The 21,553-nt window shown below is 56.4% G+C and overlaps 2 protein-coding genes across 12 annotated transcripts; one reads left to right on the forward strand and one right to left on the reverse strand.

The window, feature by feature from the left end:
* Positions 1-1,843: 1,843 nt before the first annotated feature.
* Positions 1,844-14,547, forward strand: VWA5B2 (von Willebrand factor A domain containing 5B2). 9 transcript variants are annotated; one of them, XM_058426696.1, is made up of 20 exons: positions 1,844-1,972; positions 2,639-2,926; positions 3,006-3,176; positions 5,433-5,664; positions 5,827-5,984; positions 6,518-6,649; positions 6,883-7,007; positions 7,406-7,561; positions 8,318-8,428; positions 8,509-8,717; positions 8,804-8,915; positions 9,392-9,577; positions 10,473-10,644; positions 10,730-11,043; positions 11,567-11,756; positions 11,862-12,209; positions 12,957-13,094; positions 13,190-13,273; positions 13,353-13,570; positions 13,655-14,547. In XM_058426696.1, exons 2-20 carry the CDS (start codon positions 2,788-2,790, stop codon positions 14,201-14,203), a joined length of 3,744 nt encoding a protein of 1,247 aa, XP_058282679.1. In that variant the 5' UTR covers positions 1,844-1,972; positions 2,639-2,787; the 3' UTR covers positions 14,204-14,547. The 9 variants fall into 9 exon arrangements, with proteins under 9 accessions (XP_058282679.1, XP_058282681.1, XP_058282683.1 ...); XM_058426698.1 differs by having other exon boundaries at positions 10,733-11,043; XM_058426700.1 differs by having other exon boundaries at positions 5,433-5,652.
* Positions 14,548-14,586: 39 nt separating this feature from the next.
* ALG3 (ALG3 alpha-1,3- mannosyltransferase) lies at positions 14,587-21,300 on the reverse strand. 3 transcript variants are annotated; one of them, XM_058426706.1, is made up of 9 exons: positions 21,133-21,300; positions 17,851-17,950; positions 17,606-17,753; positions 17,348-17,508; positions 16,753-16,873; positions 15,944-16,149; positions 15,706-15,783; positions 14,967-15,110; positions 14,587-14,830 (listed from the first exon to the last, which is right to left on the reverse strand). In XM_058426706.1, exons 1-9 carry the CDS (start codon positions 21,221-21,223, stop codon positions 14,668-14,670), a joined length of 1,212 nt encoding a protein of 403 aa, XP_058282689.1. In that variant the 5' UTR covers positions 21,224-21,300; the 3' UTR covers positions 14,587-14,667. The 3 variants fall into 3 exon arrangements, with proteins under 3 accessions (XP_058282689.1, XP_058282687.1, XP_058282688.1); XM_058426704.1 differs by having other exon boundaries at positions 21,096-21,300; XM_058426705.1 differs by lacking the exon at positions 21,133-21,300 and adding an exon at positions 20,037-20,145.
* Positions 21,301-21,553: the final 253 nt, after the last annotated feature.

Raw genomic sequence — 21,553 nt, forward strand, 5'->3', positions numbered from 1 at the left:
AGCAAGATCTCAGGGCTGGTCCAGCTTTGCAGCAAAATTTGGCTTCTGCCAATGTGTGTGTCTGGTCTCTGATAGGGATACTATCTTCCTGGGAGGCTGTCTTACATCCAAGCTCTCCTCAGGACCAAACAGAAGGACCTCTTTTTCCATTTCCATGTGTCGGAGACCTCCCTAATGACTGCTATTTGCAACCTCATGTTTGTCCAAGGGCTACATGTAGCTTTTGGTTCATTTGTAGAGGGGGCAGAGCACAAGGTGCTTGTGGAAAGGTGGCCACTGCCTGGACATATGTGAGACCCTCAGAACCAGGGTTGGTCCTACCTGAGGCCCTGGATCACCTGGAGGGACCATCAGCCCATCCACTGTTTCTCCCTAGGCCTGAAAGAGGGACCCTTGTTCAGGATGAAGCTGAGAACAGACTCAGTAGAGAAAGGGGGAGAGAGGTGAATGGAACCATGACCCAGGCAGTATGGAAAGAGGGCTAGGACCCAGCTGGAGCTCCCTGTGTGTTGGGTACGTGTGACTGTGTCTGTGCTCCCTGTATCATTCCTGTGCATTTCCACCCATGAAATTCCCTGGGAAAAGGTCAAGCTCTCTCCACCATGCTAAGTGGGGTGAGCAAAGGAGATGGTTGGGGTTGAGGGCTCAGATGCTCAAGGAGGCAGGGATCCCCCAGGGGGACGATCACTGGTGATAGTGATTGAAATCAGAAGGAGAGAGTTAATGCGGAGGAGTGAGAACCATGGGTCCGACTCGAAAGCTCACTTCCTACTGGCTGTCCTCCATCCCCAGCTCTCCTCAAGCTCTCTCTGCAGAATCTCAGTATGGCGTCTGCCAAAAAGCTTATATGGATGATCCCCAAACATGGTCATCTCCTCTCACTTCCTCAGGGCTCTCAGACTCTTCCTTGAGGGTCCTGGGAGAGGCTTTCCGGACCCTCCTACTTTTTGACAGCATAACACTGTCAAGCACATGCAAAGTCTGCCAGTAACAAGGGGCCCTCCTGACAAGCAGAGATGTTTTCTCTTCAGGGCTGCGGTGATGGGTGGGGGTCACTGCTATGAGGGGGCAGTCTGCAGCCATGAGAAGGCTCTTCAGGCTGGAAGCCTTCACTCCCAAGGCCCGCACAGCTGAAGAGACCAAAGGGTTATAGGCTGAGGGAGCTATCGTGCCCACCCTCCCACCCCAGCAGAAGTGGGGGGTTGGCAGTGCAGCGATGCCAAGGCCGGCTGCTTGGGGGTGGGAGGAGGTCACTGCAGTGACGAGGAATCCCTGCTTGGAGTGAGTGGTCACTGAAGTGGCTGCATGAACTAAAGTACCTGCAGGGATGGGGGGAGGTTTTCTGCGGTGATGAAGAGCACTTTGCAAAGGAAAGGGGTCAGCTTCTTAGGGGAAGAGTCCTGCGGTGACGGTGATGGGGGCTGGGGTTCGCTGCAGTCAGGAGGGAGGGTCTCTGCAGCGATGGGCAGCCACCCAGGGCAGGGGGTGGGGTGGGCTGGGGAATGGGATGCGGTCGTGGTAATGGGATAGCTGGGGTCGCGGCAGTGTCGGTGGCACTTGCAGGACGCCTGATTCCTGAAGAATGGAAAGGGTGGGGTCTCTGAGGCCTCGGTCCTGCAGTGACGGGGATCCGTGCGGCGGCGGGGACGCGGTCCCTGCACTGCGGTGCCCAGTCTGGCTCGGGCTGCCGCGGCTGGCGCGGAGGCGGTACCGCGCCCGAAGGAGGGGGGAGCGCCAGCCCCGCCGCAGCAGCAGCAGGCGGGGCCACGGCAGGCTGGAGGGGCGGCCTCTCGGAACGGGGGCGGGACCACCGCCGGCAGGGCCCGCGCCCCTGCGGGAACTCAGAGCCGCTGCAGCCACAGTCGCGAGCTGGCGGCCGGCAGGTGCCGGTACCGAGGGCCACCTGGGGCGCAGAGGCGGCACCACCCACACGGATCCCGTGGGCACCTAGAACTCCGCGGAGGACGCGACGGTGAGGCTGAGACTGCCACAGGGAGGGGGGCGATCCCCAGAGCCAGCCCGCGGCATCCCTTGCGCGGGCCGCGGCGACTGCAGGTGCCCCCTCCTCCCACATCAGCTCTGCCGGGGTGGGGAGCGGTGCCCTGGCGGCTCCCACGGACTCTCTCTGGCCCGACACCTCTCCCGGGCTTGCCTCCCAAAGACCCCCTCTTTTCGCTTTCCCAGCTCGTTCTTCCCACCCTTAACCCCTCCACTCCGGCCAGCACCCCCGTCGGATGAGGCACCAGGGAGAGAAAGACCGAGGCCCTTTCGGCGCCCCCTCCACCCTGCCCCCGCGATCCCTCGCCGGACCGGGGGCCTCCGGGGGGATTCGGGCCCTTTAAACCTCCGCCTTCCCAAAGCATCTTCCATCTCCATCCGCGCCGCTTCCGACAGCTGGCGGCCGCGGGGAGCCCCGGGGGGCCGACAGGTACGGGGGTGGCTGCGAGGTTGGGAGTGGGCGGTGGAACAGCTGTGACCGCCCCCAGCCCCGGGGGAGCCGCGGCGGGACTGCTGGGCGCCGAAGCGCGCGTTAATCATTAACCCTCCGCGGCCCGGCTGCCCAGGTAACGCGTGAGGATGCCCTCCTCGCCACCACGCCTGCCGCCCCCTTATCTCCCCCGCCACCTGTCACCCTCAGGAGCTCCCGCTCGGCCTCGCGCCCCGGCAGGCCCCGTCCGGGTGCTGGAGTGAGACTCTCGCGCTGGCCTCTGGAGCGCGGGGTGGGCGCCCCGTCACCCTGCACCCAGCTTCCCCGGCCGGTTCCCGCAGGGCCGGCCTCCGGGCGCCATGCCCGGCCTGTACTGCCCCTCCAGCTGGACGCCGCTGCCGCTCACGGACTCCTGGGTCCGGGCCTGCGCCAACGGCCCCTGCCTCAGCGTGCGGGCCCGGCTTACCTACCGCAACCCGCAGCCGCAGCCGGTGGACGGTGAGGCCCGGGTGGGGCGCGGGCGGGGCGGGGGGTGAGCCGGGCAGGGTCCGACGCCGCCTCCCGCCGCCCTCCCCAGGCGTGTTCGTGTACCCTCTGGCCGAGGCCGAGGTGGTGTCCGGCTTCGAGGCCGAGGCCGCCGGACGGCGCGTCTCCTTCCAGCTGCAGAGCCGGCGCCGCTCGCAGGCCGCCTGCTGCCGCGCTCTGGGCCCCGGGTTGGGGACCCCGACGCCCCGCCGCTGCGCGCAGGGTGAGTCCAGCGCACCCGCACCCGCACTCCTGAAGGCCGGGCGCAGCTCAGGCTCCCGCACCCGCTCGGCCTCCGCCCGTCCCCCGCCTTCCTCCGGGCACTGCCTTGTGCATTCATTGGCTCATCCTGGTATTCAACAGTCGTGGGCTGGGCACCTGACCTGCGCCAGGTGCTGGGAGAACATGGCCCGGAGGTTCACAGCCTAGGAGACAGACACAGCAGGCAGCACAGGGCTTGCGGGGGCGCCAGCAGCCCTTACAGCCCAGGAGACCTGTCTAAGGGGCTGCAAAGGCAGCCTTCTCCCCAGGTGGTCCCCTCCGGCCCCTTACTTTTTTAGGCTGCACACCTCAGCCCGGGCCCCCCGTGGGCCAGTGAATCAAGTGTAGACTCCTGTGCCTAGCAGCCAAGGCCCTCGCTCTCACCCCATTCCATCCCTCTCCCCGCGACCCCACACACCAGGTACCATTGCCACTGGCCACACTGACTGACAGGTCCTTTCCCACCTCTCTGCTCTGTCTTCCCATCTTCTATTGAGCAAATTCATACTTGTCCTTTAAGATCCACTAAACGTCACTCCTAGGGAAACCCTCCCTGACTCCCCCACAAATAGCTGCACTGTTTCCCGGCTCCCCAGCCTTTTATGCCCCCTCGTTATGGCACTTACAGGGGGAGTCATTGTCACAGATCTGCCTGTCTGTCTCCCCGCTGGAGCATCTCCAAATCCCAGCACCTCACACAGAACCTGGCACTATGAGGTCCAGCAAGTGCCTGGGGAAGGGACAGAAGCCCAGCCCTGTGCTGTGTGCTGTGCTTGCACCTGGTTCTTTCATTGATTCATTCATACATGCCTTTGATTCCTGCCCAGGGGATTTACAATCCAGGTAAGAAGAAGACGAACAGAAGCCAGTGGTGTTGAGAGCTGGCATAAGCCCAGCGGGTTAGAGGCTTATGGTTAGAGGCTAGAGTGAGCTCTGGGCTGAGGCCCCAGGAATGTTCCAGAAGGAGGTAGAGCCAGCATTTGACTGCAAGAAAGGGTAGGACTCAGTTAAGTGGAAGGTAGGGGCAACAGTATAAGCAAATGCTTATAAGTAGGTTATAGTGGGTAATGACAATAAAATGCCTCGTGTTTATAGTGATTTACAGTTTACAATCGCTAGTATCACCTCATTTGAATCCCAAGTAGTGGGTAATGCAGGCTTCTTCCTGTTATGGGGGATGGAAGGGGGATAATCCCCCTTCCTCCTGTTATGGGGGATGAAAGTCATAGCAGGGGTCACTGACTTATATGTTGGGTGCATTGCATACATTGCCTTATTTGTTCCTCACCACAATCACAGAGTTACTATGATCTCCACTTTATGGATGAGGAAACAGGCTCCTCAGAACAAGAGAGCTGCCAAAGGACTCAATTAGAGGTCACAGAGCTGATATTTAAAACTTGATGCTGTGCTGTCTCCACTGTGTCAGTTGGCTGGGATGGAAGCCCCTTTCTTTCTTTCCTTCCATCTTTCTCTTCCCTTCAGTTATTCAGCAAGTATTTATAGAAAGGATGAACAATTGGTCATTGTGAGGAAGTGAGGTACGGTAGGGCTGTGAAGGTGGGCTGGGGCCAGACCACATCGGTGGTGTACACAGCTGCCACTGTACATGGCTGGTCATTATTCCTTTAGCAGCCCCACCAGTCCCCAGACAAACCTAGGAGCTAAATAAAACAGTGTGTGCAGTGTGCGAATGAAGCTTTATGTCATCTAGCCTGCTTCCTGCTTCTCTATTCCTCCTGCCCGGGAGGAGTACAGAATTCTGGAGCCACCTTAGTGGGCAATGGGGGAGCTCCTGATGGTTCAGGAGCAGGAAATTTATGAGCAGAGTGGGGTCCCAGGCCACAGGGAGATGTCTATCCACAAGGGATGGTGGCCAAGGGTTGAATGGAAAGAGGCAGGCAGGGGGAGAGGGGCGGAGGGTGTGGGTATTCCCAGGGCCTTGAGAGTGGACATGGCCCCTTCTCCTCAGCCTTCCATTAGCAAGGATGTCACTGTGCTCTTGCCTGATGACAGCCAGATCTGTTCACAGTTAGTCTGCCTCTCCTGCCATCATTCATCTCATGCCTCCATCCTGCGTCACCAATGCATTAGCCTAGTGCCAACACGCAAAGTCCCCCTTGCCCAGGCTCCCTGACCCAATGCCTGCTCCCACCTCTAGCTTCCTCCCTCTCCTCTGCTTCCAGCGTGCTCTGACTCCATTTCTCACCCATCGTAGGTCATCTTGTCTTGGATCTGGCCCAGGCCCGGTCCACGTTGGTGCTGCCCACAGGCCTTATCGCCGCGGCTGGCACCATGACGGTGACCCTGCACAGCAGCCGGGAGCTGCCCTCAAGGCCTGACGGGGTGCTGCATGTGGCCCTGCCCACTGTGCTCACCCCGCTGGCCCCGCCAGGCCCGCCGGGGCCCCCTAGGCCTCCGGGGCTCTGTGACGACAGGTTGGGCCTATGGTGATTCTCTTCGTCCCTCCCTCGGCTTCTCTGGGTCTAGTGCGGGTGAGGGGGCACTGGCAGGGTACCCAGAGGAAGGGTGAGGAAGGGCTGGGGCCAGTCAGCCGGAGGGGTTAGGGGCCTTCACAGTGGCCCAGTGACCCTCCTCATGCTCCCTTCCAGCCCCACCAGCTGCTTCGGGGTGGGCAGCCCTCAGGAGGAAGGGCTGGCCTGGGAGGAGCCGGCTGCCCCTCGGGACGTGTTCTCAGGCCCTGCCCGCTGCCCTGCCCCATATACCTTCTCCTTCGAGATGCTGGTGACTGGGCCATGCCTGCTTGCAGGTGGGTGCATCTGGCTGGCCTGCCCTCTTTTCAGATTCCCACTCCTCCCAGTGTAGTGACTGGAAGGGAAATAAGGCTCGGGCATAGGAGGGACACAGGACAAAAAGACAGGGACCCAAGCCTCTGGAACATCCGGGTTAGCGGTGGGAGCATCCCCTGGTCACCTCTACCCAACACACACACCCCTAATTTTATCAAGGTAATTTATTTATATCTCATCCCACCCACCAGTGGGAAGAGAGATACTTACAATGGGACCAGTACCTGTGATGAAGTAGGTTTTCCTTACGCAGAAGGTTGGGGGTGGATGCTAAATCAGCACCTGGCTGATGCATGACTCTTCGACCAGCCAGAAACCCCGCTGGAATCTACTTCCCACTCCAGGAAAGCAGGCACATCCTTCCTCTCCCATCTGACCCCCTATAGATCAGACTCTGAGAGCTGACTGAATCAGCCATGACCCCTGCCAACAGTTGCTGTCCCTGGGAAGGTGTGATGGCTGCATCTCCCCTTCCTGTCTCTGTGTCCCTCAGGCCTGGAGAGCCCCTCTCATGCTCTGCGGGCAGATGCCCCCCCTCATGCCAGCTCTGCAGCCACCATCTGTGTCACACTGGCAGAGGGCCACCACTGTGACCGGGCCTTGGAGATCCTGCTGCACCCCAGTGGTGAGAGACTGGGACACACCGTGGGCCGGCTCTGACCTGCTTCTGTATGAATGGGGGAAGCATTTCTTAAGTGCAGGTTTCTGGGCCCCAGCCAGATGGACTGAGTCATCTGTGAGGGCAGAGCCTGTGGTGCAGGAAGGCTGGACCCGCAGGCTCCTCCTGGACAGTGAAACTGGGCACTTGGGGTCCAGAGGCAGGGACTTCCTTGACAGAATTCTGTCCTCTCCTCTCAGAGCCCCATCAGCCACACCTGATGCTGGAGGGCGGCAGCCTGAGCTCAGCAGAATATGAGGCCCGGGTAAGGGCCCGCCGAGATTTCCAGAGGCTACAGCGAAGGGACAGTGATGGGGACCGGCAGGTACTGCCATAGGAGCCTGGCCTGGCCCCCGGCCTTGGCTGCATTTGTGCACAAGGAGCAGGCAAGCAGGCTTGCATCGGGATTGGGAGCGGGGAGGGATCTTTTCTCAGCAAGATCTTTCCACAGCTGCCACCAACCATCACAGAGGACAGATGAGTATTGTCATTGGAGGGCCGATGTGAATCTCTCTGGGGTGTGTCTCAGAGGATGGAGGCTAGGTCTGATATAAACAGAAGACAGCCACCTGCCTTTGCCCCTGCCTTTGTTCGAATTACTACCAAAAGATGTCCCCTCTGGGTGAATCAGATAGAAAAAGGCCCCAGAGCCAGTCCCACTGCCCACCCTCAACAAAGTAGCACTAAGCCTTGCCCAGGCTGACTTGGGACTCCCCTGCTCAGGTGTGGTTCCTGCAGCGACGCTTCCACAAGGACATACTGCTGAACCCCGTGCTGGTGCTGAGCTTCTGCCCGGACCTGAGCTCCAAGCCCGGACACCTGGGGACAGCTACACGGGAGCTACTCTTCCTTTTGGATGGCAGCAGCGTGGCACACAAGGCCCGTGGGGGTGTGGTGTGGGCAGGCCTGGGGATTGGGTGGGGCAGTGGGTCTGAGGTGGGCTGGGGGCAGCCTCTTGAAGCCAGGAGTTACCTTGTTGCTTCAAACACCATCATCTTCCAAAGAGGAAGCAGATGGCAACTCCTCAAGGGATTCCCTTAGACAGCAGCCCTGCTCCAACCGCCAAACACACACTGTCATGCTCTCTTGCTCATATTCACGCACACACATGTCTCTCCAGGATTCCAAGAGCCTCTCACACATAGACTCGCACTCAGTCACAGGGAGTCACTCCAATCACAGGGAGACTCAAGTTTCATGTATACGTCCAGAGTCCCACACAGTCACGTATACCTCCAGAGTCCCACACAGTCATGTATACGTCCAGAGTCCCACACAGTCATGTATACCTCCAGAGTCCCACACACAGTCACGTATAACTCCAGAGTCCCACACACAGTCACGTATACCTCCAGAGTCCCACATAGTCACGTATACCTCCAGAGTCCCACACATAGTCATGTATACCTCCAGAGTCCCACACACAGTCATGTATACCTCCAGAGTCCCACACAGTCTCTCACACACACTTGGGGGCTCACTGGCACAGTCTTTCTCTCACACCTAGGGCCTCTCCCAGGTTACCACAGCCTTTCACTTGAATCACAGCCTGGATAAGGCAGCGATCTGGCTTCCCTTGCTCTCTATCAGGGCCCATGGGGCCGGCCTCACACCACCCTCCCTGGCCCTCCACAGGATGCCATTGTTTTGGCTGTGAAGTCCCTCCCGCCCCAGACGCTTATCAACCTGGCCGTGTTTGGGACATTGGTGCAGCCACTCTTCCCAGAGAGCCGGCCTTGCAGTGATGTGAGTGTGGTCCAGGGATTTGGGGGCCTTACAGAGAGGTTTCAGCCCAGTGCATCCCAGCCTGTGCCTTCTCGCTCCAGGATGCTGTGCAGCTGATCTGCGAGAGCATTGAGACCCTGCAGGTTCCGAGTGGGCCCCCAGACGTGCTGGCTGCTCTGGACTGGGCCATGGGGCAGCCCCAGCACAGGGCCTACCCTCGGCAGCTGTTCCTGCTCACTGCTGCCTCACCCATGGCCGCCACTACCCACCGAACCCTGGAGCTCATGAGGTGGCACAGGGGGACAGCCAGGTATGGGATGGGCAGAGCCAGATGCCTAAGAGTGAGCCCCCACAAGGGGCTCCTGATGATCACAGCTGCTTCCTTTCCTTCATCAGATGCTTCTCCTTTGGGCTGGGGCCCACCTGCCACCAGCTGCTCCAGGGTTTATCTGCCCTCAGCAGAGGCCAGGCCTACTTCCTGAGGCCTGGGCAGAGGCTGCAGCCCATGGTGAGCTTGAGCCTGGGCCCTGTTCCCTACACCTGGAAGTTTTTCTCCCAAGTTACACATCAAGTCTGAAACAGAACTCAGGCAGGCCATGGGGGCTCCTGGCGCCCTTACCAGGCCTTCTCCCCACTCCAACCAGGGGAAGAGCTGTTGGTGCTGTGAAGGCCAAAGGTGTCGGGACACTGTCTCTGACCACCCTCTGAATCTCATTTAGTCCTGGAAGGGAGCCTCATCCTCACAGTCTTGCCCCATCCACGTGGCAAAGCTCAGGCCAGGAGACAGACCAAATCCTGAGGGCTGAGCACTCAGCCCCCTGCTTGCTCCTATGCTCATTCCTTCTCCTGACCCCAGCCTGGCCCTGTGCCCCATCAGCTCAGGGGTTAGGCAGATGGCATCAGGGGAAGGGCAGCCTTCCTGCTCTGTCTGGCCGTATGACACCTCTTTCCCTCCCATGTCTTCCCTGTGGCCACTCCCCACAGCTGGTGCAGGCTCTGCGGAAGGCACTGGAGCCTGCTTTGAGTGACATCTCTGTGGACTGGTTTGTGCCCGACACCGTGGAGGCACTGCTGACCCCCCGGGAGATCCCAGCACTCTACCCTGGGGACCAGCTGCTCGGTTACTGCTCACTCTTCAGGGTGGATGGCTTCCGGCCCCGCCCACCAGGGGTAGGCCTGGGCTGGGGTGTGGCAGGGGAGGCTAGGGTGAGGCAGGGGGGCCTGGGATGGCTGAAATCCCCGCATCTCTTCCAAACCCTTTCTCCATTCTCTGTGCCTCTCTCTACCAAGCTCCTCTACTATCCCCCAGGGCTCCACAGAGATCACACTGGGCCCCCCAAGGTGACCACACACTGCCCCCTTCATGGAGTCTTCCACTGAGTTGTCCTGCAAAGTGTTACCCCTGAGTTTTTACCCAAGGTCACTAAAGCACACAGCCACAGAAAACAGCACCCGCATTTGCTATGACGTTTCTGTCAAGGCTTGCTCATGGCTTCACATAGTTCCCTATAGAAAGCACCAGCCAACATATTTTCTGCGATGCACAGTGATGGACGAGCATAATCTAGGCACAATCTCTAATCCCAGCTCTGTCACTTACCAGCCATTTGATTTGAGCAAGTCACTTCACCTCACTGACCCATTTCCTCATATGGAAATGATGTTTTTCACAGGTGGTTGTCATCAGGGGTCATAAAGTGAGTACTCTTGGCAGAATACTTGACACAGTAGGAGCTGGGGACATGGTAGTTATTCTTTAATGAAAAGCCTTATCTCTTTAGAAGAACTACGCATGCTTCCTCCCTTTTGATCATGAGAGCTGTATAACAGACTTTTTTTTTTTTTGCCTGGCTGCCAGGGAACTCAGGGCCAAACTTAAAGCTCAGCTTCCCAGCAGCTCTATTAACCCTTACGGTGAACATGTTTGCGTCCTCCTTCTTTAGTACTTGTCTTTTGTTTCTGGTTTATTGGCTTTGTTGCCTCTTGCTGTGAGCCATCTAAAAATGTTTGGAAAGAGGTAGCACATAACTGCAGTTAATTTTTTTCCCAATAATATTCTATCTAGGGCCAAGAGCCTGGCTGGCAGAGCTTGGGTGGGTCCGTGTTTCCATCCCCAGAAGAGGCCCGATCTGCTGCCAGCCCTGGCACTGAGCCCACTGGCACCTCAGAGCCACTGGGAACAGGCACTGTATCAGCAGAACTGTCCAGCCCATGGGCTGCCAAGGACTCGGAGCGGAGTGAGTGCCCAGGTGTATGTGTGTGGCTGGACTGGAGTGGGCACTGGGAGGGGTCAGGGCTGGGGTCCATTCTACTGCCTCCCAGCAGGTACTGATGCTCTGACAGACCCAGTCACGGATCCTGGACCCAACCCCTCTGACACAGCCATATGGCGCCGCATCTTCCAGTCCTCGTACATTCGGGAGCAGTATGTGCTCACCCACTGCTCTGCCAGCCCCGAGCCAGGCCCAGGCTCCACAGGCAGCAGTGAGTCCCCAGGGTCCCAGGGCCCTGGCTCCCCCGAAGGTAGTGCTCCCCTGGAGCCCCCTTCTCAGCAGGGCTGCCGCAGTCTGGCCTGGGGAGAACCTGCAGGCTCCCGCTCCTGTCCCCTGCCTGCACCCACACCAGCTCCATTCAAGGTGAGATCCAACCCACGTTCATTCGCCTTGTATCCAGCAAATATTAATTTACCACCTGCTGTGTGCCAGACATTATGTAGAGTTTACTATTAAGTCTAGCTAGAGAGAAAGGTGAAGAAATCCCCAACGATAACACCATGTAACAACCAGTGATGAGCACAAGGACATGTATTATGGGGGCTTAAAGTCAGGGTGACTAATTCTGCCTGACGGAGTCAGGAAAGTCAGAGCCATATCTGGAAGAATAAGCACGAGTTAGCCATGCAGAGAGGGAAAAGACATAAATGAAAACACAGAGACAAGCAACAACCACAAGTGGGAAATAGGGAGTGGAGTGGGATGATGCTGGGAAGGGGCCAAGGCCAGAGGTCATTGTAGGCCAAAAGGAACTTGGCCTTCCTCCTCAAGCTGGTGAGCGGCCACCCAGGGTTTCAGACAAGGGGCATGGGCCAGCTGTGCACCCATGTATGATGGTCAGGGGTTCTGCATTCCTTGACCAGTGGCCCCCATATCTCACATGCAGGTGGGGGCCTTGAGTACTGAGGTGCTGGGTCGTCAGCACAGAGCTGCTCTGGCTGGCCGAAGCCTCTCATCCCCTCCAGGCCGGGCAAACCAAGTCCCCGGCCGACCCCGGAAACCCTCTCTGGGTGCAATACTGGATGGCCCAAGTCCTGAGCCAGGCCAACAATTGGGACAAGGCCTGGATGACTCAGGTAAGTGTTGGATGGGGAGCTGGTTTCCCTGACACCAAGGCAGCCTTGGGGAGGTAAAGCCCAGAGGACCACTCTGCCCATGCACCTGCTGTCTTGCCTCCCCAGGAAACCTGCTCTCCCCAGCCCCCATGGACTGGGACATGCTGATGGAACCACCCTTCTTATTCATGGCTGTGCCTCCTAGTGGGGAGTCGGCCCCTCCGGCAGTGCCTCCCCAGGCTCCACGCTGCCATGTGGTGATCCGGGGCCTGTGTGGGGAGCAGCCTATGTGCTGGGAGGTGGGTGTTGGGCTGGAGACACTGTGGGGACCTGGAGATGGCTCACAGCCTCCCTCACCTCCTGTAAGAGAAGCTGCTTGGGACCAAGCACTCCATCGATTGACAGCAGCCTCTGTAGTCCGGGACAATGAGCAGCTGGCCCTCCGAGGAGGGGCAGAGACCACAGCTGACCGGGGTGAGTTGCTCATGGGTCCAGTCAGGGCCCAAAGGCATGGGCTTAAAAACAGCAAAGGTAGAGGTCTGTGTGTTTGATCACTCTCTATACCTCGCTTTGATAACAAAGGATTTGAGGCTCATCACAGACAAGATAAAAAATTAAGCGGGACAATGGGAAAAAGTAAAAATAAAAGGAAACTGAGAATGAGGTTATATTAAAGGTGCATGCTGTGAGGTTATATACTCTTGCAAGGATCAGATCCAGAACTGACAAGATTCCTAGCAGCCAGCACAGAGGGCAATGTGATCCTGTAATGATTCACAGCACCCACAACAGAAAACAAATCTTTGTCATTTAGGAAAATACTTAAAGTTCATTTCCTCAGTTGCACTAGCCACAGCTGAAGTACTCAGTAGTCACATGTGGCTACCACATTGGATCATGAAGAGCGAGAACATTTCCAAGTTTTATTAGTGCAGAAATAGGTGGAGGAAAATGTGCCAGTTAATGCTTCCTCTGGGTGGTGCCCAGAGTGCTGAATTTCTGGGCAGCCAGGGGGCCCTTGCTCTGCTATGGGTTGAAGATTCAGCCTGATCACTTCTTGTCAAAGTTGGGGAGTCTGAGCTGGTTCTGGGCCTAGCAAGGCAATCTACTCTGTTAAAGTCGATAGAGGGAGAAGCTGGGGAGAATACTGCCATTTTTTCTATGAGCCCTCTGTAGAGTGTGGGTGGCGGGGCCTCCACAGACCGCTCCTTGGTTCCACAGGCCATGCCCGGAGGTGCTGGCTTCGAGCCCTTCAGACAAGTAAGGTCAGCTCTGCCCCCTCCTGCTTCACTTGCCCTGTAGCTGTGGATGCTACTACTAGGGAGGTCCTGCCTGGGGCCCTGCAGGTGTGCAGCTCAGGTAGGGGCCTCTTCTGGTGACCTCTCAGGTACAGCTCTCACCTCACTGGCCACTCTCCTGGACAAACCTGACTCCTGTCCCCTGTGCTCCTGCAGAGCCCGCTGAGCCCCCAGGAACCCCTCCTGCCTCTCACAGCTATCTAGATGCAGCTCCTCTGCCCACTGTTGTCTACTCTAAAGGTAACACCCAAAGGTAGAGAAAGGGTAGGGGCACCTGGGCTTAGAGACCGCCCCCTGGCACTGATGATCCCCACTGCAGGACTTCAGAGAGGCTCTCCAGCAGGCGCCTGGGACTCAGACCAAAATGACAACTCCAAGTGTGCTTTGGGGGACCCTGCCACTCCCACGGAAGGTCCTCGCCGCTCACCTCCCCGTCCTCCCTGTCGGCTCAGCATGGGCCGCCGTCACAAACTCTGTAGCCCTGACCCGGGCCAGGCCAACAACAGTGAAGGCAGCGACCATGACTACCTGCCCTTGGTGAGGACTCGGGAGGTGGAGGGTGGCGCCGCCGGGGCGGGCGCTGTCTCAGCTCGCTTCTCCCCCCACCTCCTCTCTCCTCAGGTGCGGCTGCAGGAGGCACCAGGCTCCTTCCGCCTGGACGCGCCCTTCTGTGCCGCTGTGCGCATCTCGCAGGAACGCCTCTGCCGCGCCTCGCCCTTTGCCGTGCACCGCGCCAGCCTCAGCCCCACCTCGGCCTCATTGCCCTGGGCACTTCTGGGCCCTGGTGTTGGCCAGGGTGACAGTGCTACGGCCTCCTGCAGCCCATCCCCCAGCTCGGGCTCCGAGGGGCCAGGCCAGGTGGACAGTGGGCGGGGCTCAGACACCGAGGCTTCCGAGGGGGCGGAAGGGCTGGGCGGCACCGACCTGCGGGGCCGGACCTGGGCCACTGCCGTGGCACTCGCCTGGCTGGAGCACCGATGCGCCGCTGCCTTCGGCGAGTGGGAACTGACAGCGGCCAAGGCTGATTGCTGGCTGCGGGCCCAGCACTTGCCTGACGGCCTTGACCTGGCCGCCCTCAAGGCGGCAGCCCGGGGGCTCTTCCTGCTACTGCGCCACTGGGACCAAAACCTGCAGCTACACCTGCTGTGCTACAGCCCAGCGAACGTGTGAAGGCTGCCCGCTGCTGCTTGGGCCGACGCCCCACCCAACACACTCATCACTGCCGCCCAAGGCTGGCCTCTTGGTGCTGGGAAAGTGTAGGCTGGTGCCAGCCTGTCCCCCACTGCTTCTTACTCCCTCCCTAGAGCCCTCTTGCCCCCACAAAAAGTGCCTGCCTGTGCTCTCTCCCGCTCCTCCCACCCCACTCACACTCCCCTCCATCCTCTGAGCTCCCTGCAGCACAGTGGAAGGGTAGAGAGCCACAGTCCCCAAATCCTATGCAATAAAGTGCCTCTTAGGACTGCTTGAGTGGATTCTTTATCTGCTCCATACGTGTCCCTCACAGCCTGGACCAGGCATCGGCTGCCCCCACCTCCATGTAGGTTGCACAGAGGTGGACTTAGCAAGGTTTATTTGGAAGGGCACAGAGTCCATCCCACCCCAGGTCCTGAGGGTGGACTGGAGGGAAAGGGACTTCAGTGGGCTTTCTTGCTGTGTTGGGTGCTCTTGGGGAAAAGCTGCGGGCCCAGCCAGAGCTGCAGCAGGATGATGGCATGGCATATGTGCAGGGCAGCAGAGCTGCAGGATGTGGAAGGGTATGTGTTCCAGGAGAGCTCGATGAGCCCCAGCACCAACAACCTGGAGATGAGAAACAGGTTCCACGTTTCATCCAGTTTCAAGGCCTGCAGACCTGCAGCTCCTCATGCCCTAGACATAAGCCCCCAACAGGAACTCCCTATCCCTTCCCACTCCCCCAGGTTGTCCCGGCTGGTACCTGAGCAGGTGTGTGAGCCAGCGTGCAGGCGTGGCCCACAGGAGGTAGGGCAGTGTGTGGAAATACCACACGTAGAACTGGTAGTGGAGGGAGCGGCTGAAGCAGATGCCAATGAAGTTGGAGGTGAAGAGGGTAGAAACGATCTGTATGTGGTGGTCAAGGCCAAGGGCAGGAGTGTGTGTGGGGGGGCTATCCCAAAACAGAAGGGCAATAGTTTTTAGGTCACATAACCCCCTGGCTCGGCCATTCCTTGATGCATGCCTTTGGGCAAGTTTATTAACCTCTCTGGACCTGCTCCTCAATCGAATATGGAATATGGAAAGAGTAATACCTAGGGCCATAAGGCCTTGTGGGTTTGAACCCCTAACTTACTGGCTGTGTGACCTTGGTAAGTTACTTAACCTCATGAAGTCTTAATTTTTCCATCTGTAAAATGAGAATAGTAAATGTAAGTGTACCTACCTGTCTCGGGGTTTCTTGTAAGCTTTCAATATTAGAACATATGTAAATCTCTTATGATAGTACCAGGGAGAGGTACTCATAAGAGTAGCTCATATTTAGAATTAAGAATCAAATAAACTTCAATATGTGAAGTGCTCAGCACAGTGGTGCAGAATAGGACTTGTATGATTGGGGTCCCCTTTCCTCGCCCAAGTCACCAGCTGTCAGGGGATACCTGACCAGGACTCTGTCAGCACCTAGAGAGGGCAAGACTTACCTTCCCACAATTTAAAGGATATGGTTGGGTGTAAGGGGCTGGGGTGGAACCTTCCTTTTGGAGGGATCCCTCAGCAGCGACAAGATACTTTCCCCTGTCCTGGGGAAAAGCCATTCAGACAGTTATCAAGCCCCTTTTGTGAGTCAAACTCTAGAACCACCCCATGAGCTTAACTGACACTTCCCCCAAGCAGCCCCTAAGGCTTAGGCCCTTCACTCCTTCCCCCAACTCTGCCCATAGCACTACCACCTTTTCTCACCTGTGCCACCTGCAGAGGGCAAACAGCAGGAGCAGGGTGAGGTGGGCAGTCAACAGGGCCAGGTGGAAGGCTCGATGCAGGAAGAGAGCCTCTGGGAGGAAGCGCCAGTTCACTGTCCAGCGGAATAGAAACTGGCGGCCAAGGTCAAAGGAGCGGGACAGGTAGCCAATGGGGTTCTCCAGCAGGAAGGGCAGCCCCAGCACCACCTGAGGATTGGTGTGATGTCAGCAGAGCTGCCAAGGCTCATTCCCAATGACCAGCCTTCATGCTACTCATTGAGGGGTGTGGGACTGGGATGTAGGCCTCAGAGGTTCCCCAATTCCCACTAGAAATAGCAGGAAAACCACGCCCCCACCCCCACCCCAGGCCAGTGCCTGGAGCCAAAGAAGCTCAGGAGGCAGGTCACAACAATGCTTTAAGGTGTGGATTCACCAAGTCATAAATGGGCAGAGCAAGGAAGGTTCTCAGAAGCCAAGCAGCGTGGCTCATGCCCGAAATCCTAGCACTTTGGGAGGCCAAGGCAGGAGGATTGCTTGAGCCCAGGAGTTTGAGACCAGCCTGGGCAACCCAGCAAAAGCCCATCTCAAAACTTAAAATTAAAAAAAAATAAAAAGGCTCTCAGAGACCATCAAATTTAATACCCTATTTTACAGCTATGGAAACTACAGCCTAGAGATAGCGGCTTCCTAGCTCAGAATCAACTCCAAAACCCTGTCTCTTGGCTTTGAGGGAGTCTCAGGGATAGAGCCCCTCAATCAAGACAAGTGGCTTCTCCTTGATTAGAAAAAGGAAGGGTGAGGTGGGGGTACCTGAAGGCCAGCACAGATGCCCAGCTTGGGAAGGGCCCCACGGAAGCCAAACTGTGTGAGGAGAAGAAACAGTAACCCAGGGGCGAAGAGCAGCACATTCATCTTCACAGAGACTGCCAGGCTGGGGTGAGCAGGGGACAGGAAGGGTGGAGATCAGCTCCAGGGCCGTGCACACAACACCCAAAGACATACCTCCCACCATCACCACAGCAACCTCCCCCTGCCGCCATGCCAGCAAACTCCAGGATGGGACCTACACTCACAACTATTGGAGGGAAGAGCCTGGAGTAGGCAGGAGGCAGATACATAGTCTCTATGCCTACTATATTCGAATGAGCATATACTGAGTATTTAGAATGTGAAGGACTAATTCCAACAATGAATACTGTCTGGGAGGAAGACAGGGTGGAAAGAGGGCATGTGTGTATGTTGGGGGATGGCAGGGCAGAAACTTTGTATAGATCCTGGACTCCCTTTGTGGAGCCCTGAGTGACCCATGCTGTCTTGGCTACTCCTTTACTCCCTCTGCTGCAGGAAATTGGGAAGAGATAGAAATGCAGAAAACGAGAGGGGGCCAGAAAGAAGAGGTGTTGACCTGAAAAAGCAGCAGCCCCAGCCCCAGCGCTGGGCCAGCAGGAGGTTGATACTGAGGAAGAGCAGCACCATAGCCACTGGGTCATTGAAGAGCCGCAGCACAAAGATGGAGTGGACACGGTAAGAGGCGCAGCACATGAAGAAAAAGACGAAAGGAGGTACCTAAAGGGAGAACACAGTAAGGTACAAGGTCAGCTCAGCAAGCCTGAGCCATCCCCACCACCCAGCCCTCCCAGGCTGGGGCCCTCTCTGCACTCACCTTGCAGGTCTGGTGATAGATCAAGAAGACAAGCAGCAAGGTAGCCAGGTAGAGCACAGCAAAGATGTTCTGGGCCATGCGGATGTCAGTGCCTCGGCTGGTGGCATAGTACAACCCCATAAAGATGTACACGAAACCAGCTGGGTACCTGGAAGATGAGAGAAAATGTAAGCCTGGGTCAGGTCACACAGACTAGTACCTAACCAGCCCCTCACATCCTCCCTGAACTTCCTGGCCCCACTCACACAAGTGGTCCGGTGTCACCCCGCAGTTGGGTATAGTCATAGGTACCATTGATGACGCCTTCTACCTGGGCCATGTAGGCCTTCCAGTCAATCTCTGTGTCTGGAAGAAGACAAGATGATCTGGTTACTTCTGAGTCTAGAACTTGTCTGCCACCCTCCCCACGCCTCCAGACCATCAAAACACAGACCTTCAGCCAATTCCCAGGGCTTCACTACCTCTTAATCTAACTCTTTATCTGACATTCTCTGGGTGAGCCCAGGCATCTCAAACTCAACATTTCTATAAGTGAACTTGTGATCTTTCTTCCCATTCCAATCTACTCCCTTTCCTGGGTTCCACAAATGGCACCACTGACCTCTTAGCTACCAGGTCACGAACCTGAGTAACATCTCTGATACTCCCTCCTCTCTCATTTGCAACCCTTCGTCAACAAGTTCTGCCTGTTCCTCACCGTAAATATCTCTCTCATCCTTCTCTGCTACTACATACTCAAATTTGAGCCTAAAATAATCTCTAGCCCCAATGATTATACAATAGCCTGCTAATTAGGCTCCTGACTTCTTTTTTTTTTTTTTTTGAGACAGAGTCTCGCTGTCGTCCAGGCTGGAGTGCAGTGGCGCGATCTCGGCTCACTGCAGGCTCCGCCCCCCGGGTTCACGCCATTCTCCTGCCTCAGCCTCCCGAGTAGCTGGGACTACAGGCGCCCGCCATCTCGCCCGGCTAATTTTTTGTATTTTTTAGTAGAGACGGGGTTTCACTGTGTTAGCCTAGGCTCCTGACTTCTACTTTCACCCTACTACAATATATTTTCCACCTCATACACCAAAGAGCTCTTCCTAAAATACAAATCGTAACAGGCCTCTGCTTAAAACCTCTCAATGATTCCCCAAGACCCTTAAGATAAAGAAAACTCTGTATTATTCCCATTTTTAGAAGGGGAGCCTAAGAATTAATTAGGTTAAGTGACTGGCTTAAGATAATTGAGCTAGGATGGTAGAGTTGGGATTGAAGCTTGCAGGGTCCCAAGTTCTTAATTATCATGCTATCTTCTTAACAAAACTTTCAAATTCCTTCATGATCTGGCCTCAATTTCTGCATTCCCATCTCTTACTACTCCCTTCACTTGATTTCTACACTCTAGCTCTAAAAAAATTATTTCAGTTCCTCAAAGGAACCAGGCTTTTTTTTTTTTTTTTGAGACAGAGTCTCACTCTGTCACCCAGACTGGAGTGCAGTGGCACGATCTCAGCTCACTGCAACCTCCGCCTCCCGGGTTCAAGTGATTCTCCTGCCTCAGTCTCCTGAGTAGCTGGGACTACAGGTGTGTGCCACCATGCTTGGCTAATTTTTAAGTTTTGTATTTTTAGTAGAGATGGGGTTTCACCATGTTGGCCAGGCTGGGTTTGTTTTTCTTTTGAGACAGGGTCTTGCTCAGCCACCCAGGCTGGAGTGCAGTGGTGCGATCTCAGCTCACTGCAACCACCGTCTCCCCGGTTCAAGCGATTCTCCTGTCTCAGCTTCCCAAGTAGCTGGGATTAGAGGCACTTGCTATCATGCCCAGCTAATTTTTCTATTTTAGTAGAGACAGGGTGTCAACATGTTGGCCAGGCTGGTCTTGAACTCCTGACCTCAGGTGATCCGCCCGCCTCAGGCTCCCAAAGTGCTAGGATTACAGGTGTAAGCCACCGTGCCCAGCCAGGCTGGTCTTTAACTCCTGGCCCCAAGTGATCCACCCACCTCAGCCTCCCAAAGTGCTGGGATTACAGGCATGAGCCACCGTGCCCAGTCTAACTGAAGATTTTTTTTTTTCTTTTTTACATGGAGTCTTGCTCTGTCACCCAGGCTGGAGTACAGTGGCGCAATCTTGGCTCACTGCAACCTCCACCTCCCGGGTTCAAGCAATTCTCCTGTCTCAGCCTCCCGAGTAGCTGGGATTACAGGCATGTGCCACCACGCCAGGCTAATTTTTGTATTTTTAGTACAGATGGAGTTTCACCATGTTGGCCAGGCTAGTCTCAAACTCCTGACCTCAAGATATCCACCCGCCTAGGCCTACCAAAGTGCTGGGATTACAGGTGTGTGCCGCCGCGCCCGGCCTAGCTGGAGATTTTTAATAGAGGATCCTCTGTCCAGAGCACTCCATCCCCTCACCTTTTTCTTCTTTCCTTAAGTAGCTAGTTCCTACCTTCCGAGGGTGGCTCTATGAAGCCTTTGCTGACTCCTCCAACTTGGTTTAAGTGACTTCCTATGCCCTTTATGGCATCCTGTCTTACTACTACCATGATTGTGATGCATTATAATTGCCTGCTAACTTACTGTCCAGGCCCGAGTTAGAAATGCATCCCCCCCCTTTTTTTTTTTTTGAGATGGAGTCTCGCTCTGTCGCCCAGGCTAGAGTGCAGTGGCGCGATCTCGGCTCACTGCAAGCTCTGCCTCCCGGGTTCACGCCATTCTCCTGCCTCAGCCTCCCGAGTAGCTGGGACTACAGGTGCCCGCCACCACGCCCGGCTAATTTCTTTTGTATTTTTTTTTTTTAGTAGAGACGGGGTTTCACCTTTTTAGCCAGGATGTTCTCGATCTCCTGACCTCGTGATCCGCCCGCCTTGGCCTCCCAAAGTGCTGGGATTACAGGCGTGAGCCACCGCGCTCAGCAGAAATGCATCTCTTATTCACCACTGTACCTCTTTCTGGTAACCAGCATAATGCTAGGCATATAATAAGCACTAAATAAATATTTGTTGAATTAAGAGTCTTTAGCAAAAAAGCCAAGTGCCTTAAGCCTAGAGTATAGTTTCAGCCTGGAAAGGAGTAGCCAATAATGCCTAATGGACTCAAGTGGTCACAAAATGCCATCATTGAGAAGGGGCGTTCAAAGATCACAGAACTGAACACATGGAAAAAGCTGTGACCCAGAAAGAGACCTGAGGTATCCAAAGCCACAGAGAAAAGCAGCAGCAGCAGCAGTACAACAATTTTGGCTCAAATCTGACTTCTAAGCTGGTTTGCAGGCTGTAAGTTCAGTGCAGAAGGCCAATCTCTAGGGTATCCACCTCTGCCATGCGGGCAGATTAAGATACGGTTTTCTGTAGAGCAGGCTTGGCGCTCAGATAAGACATATGGATGGGTTCGCAATTGATGAGTGAGTGGATACAGAGTCTGGTTTGGAGTTCCAGGTCTGAGATCCAGTTTGGGTCGCGGGTTCAGGTCTCCCTCCCTCCCCTCCCCTCCCCCTCGGCGCACTCACATGCCACCCTGTGAATGACCCAGAAGGTGATGCCCACCTCCGCCAGGCAGAGGCAGGCGGCCACCAGCAGCGTGTAGCGCGGCTCCCGCAGCAGCAGGCGCCGCTCTTGCCAGGCGCGCTGCAGCCATTGCTTGCAGAGTCCCGCTGCCTGGGCCACGGAACCGGACCGGCCGCGTTTCCGCAGCCCAGCCGCCATCTTAACGGTGCGCCGCTTGTGAGGGCCCACCACCCCCGGAAACCCGAACCTTCGACACTTAGGTTCCGCTTCCCGCGCCTGGCGTCCCACCGGGCTAAGCGCCGATCCGAGTAGCCAGTCTTCATTTATTCCACTAAAATGTAATTTTTCTACATTTGTCTCCTCTGATGCACTCCACGCTCCATAGGAGCAGGGACAATGTCTTACTCCTCAGTTTATACCCAGCCCTGGGTACACAGGCGCTAATTCAGAACGAATGTCC

This window comes from Hylobates moloch, unplaced genomic scaffold (assembly GCF_009828535.3).
Source record: "Hylobates moloch isolate HMO894 unplaced genomic scaffold, HMol_V3 SCAFFOLD_13, whole genome shotgun sequence".
Classification (NCBI taxonomy): domain Eukaryota; kingdom Metazoa; phylum Chordata; class Mammalia; order Primates; family Hylobatidae; genus Hylobates; species Hylobates moloch.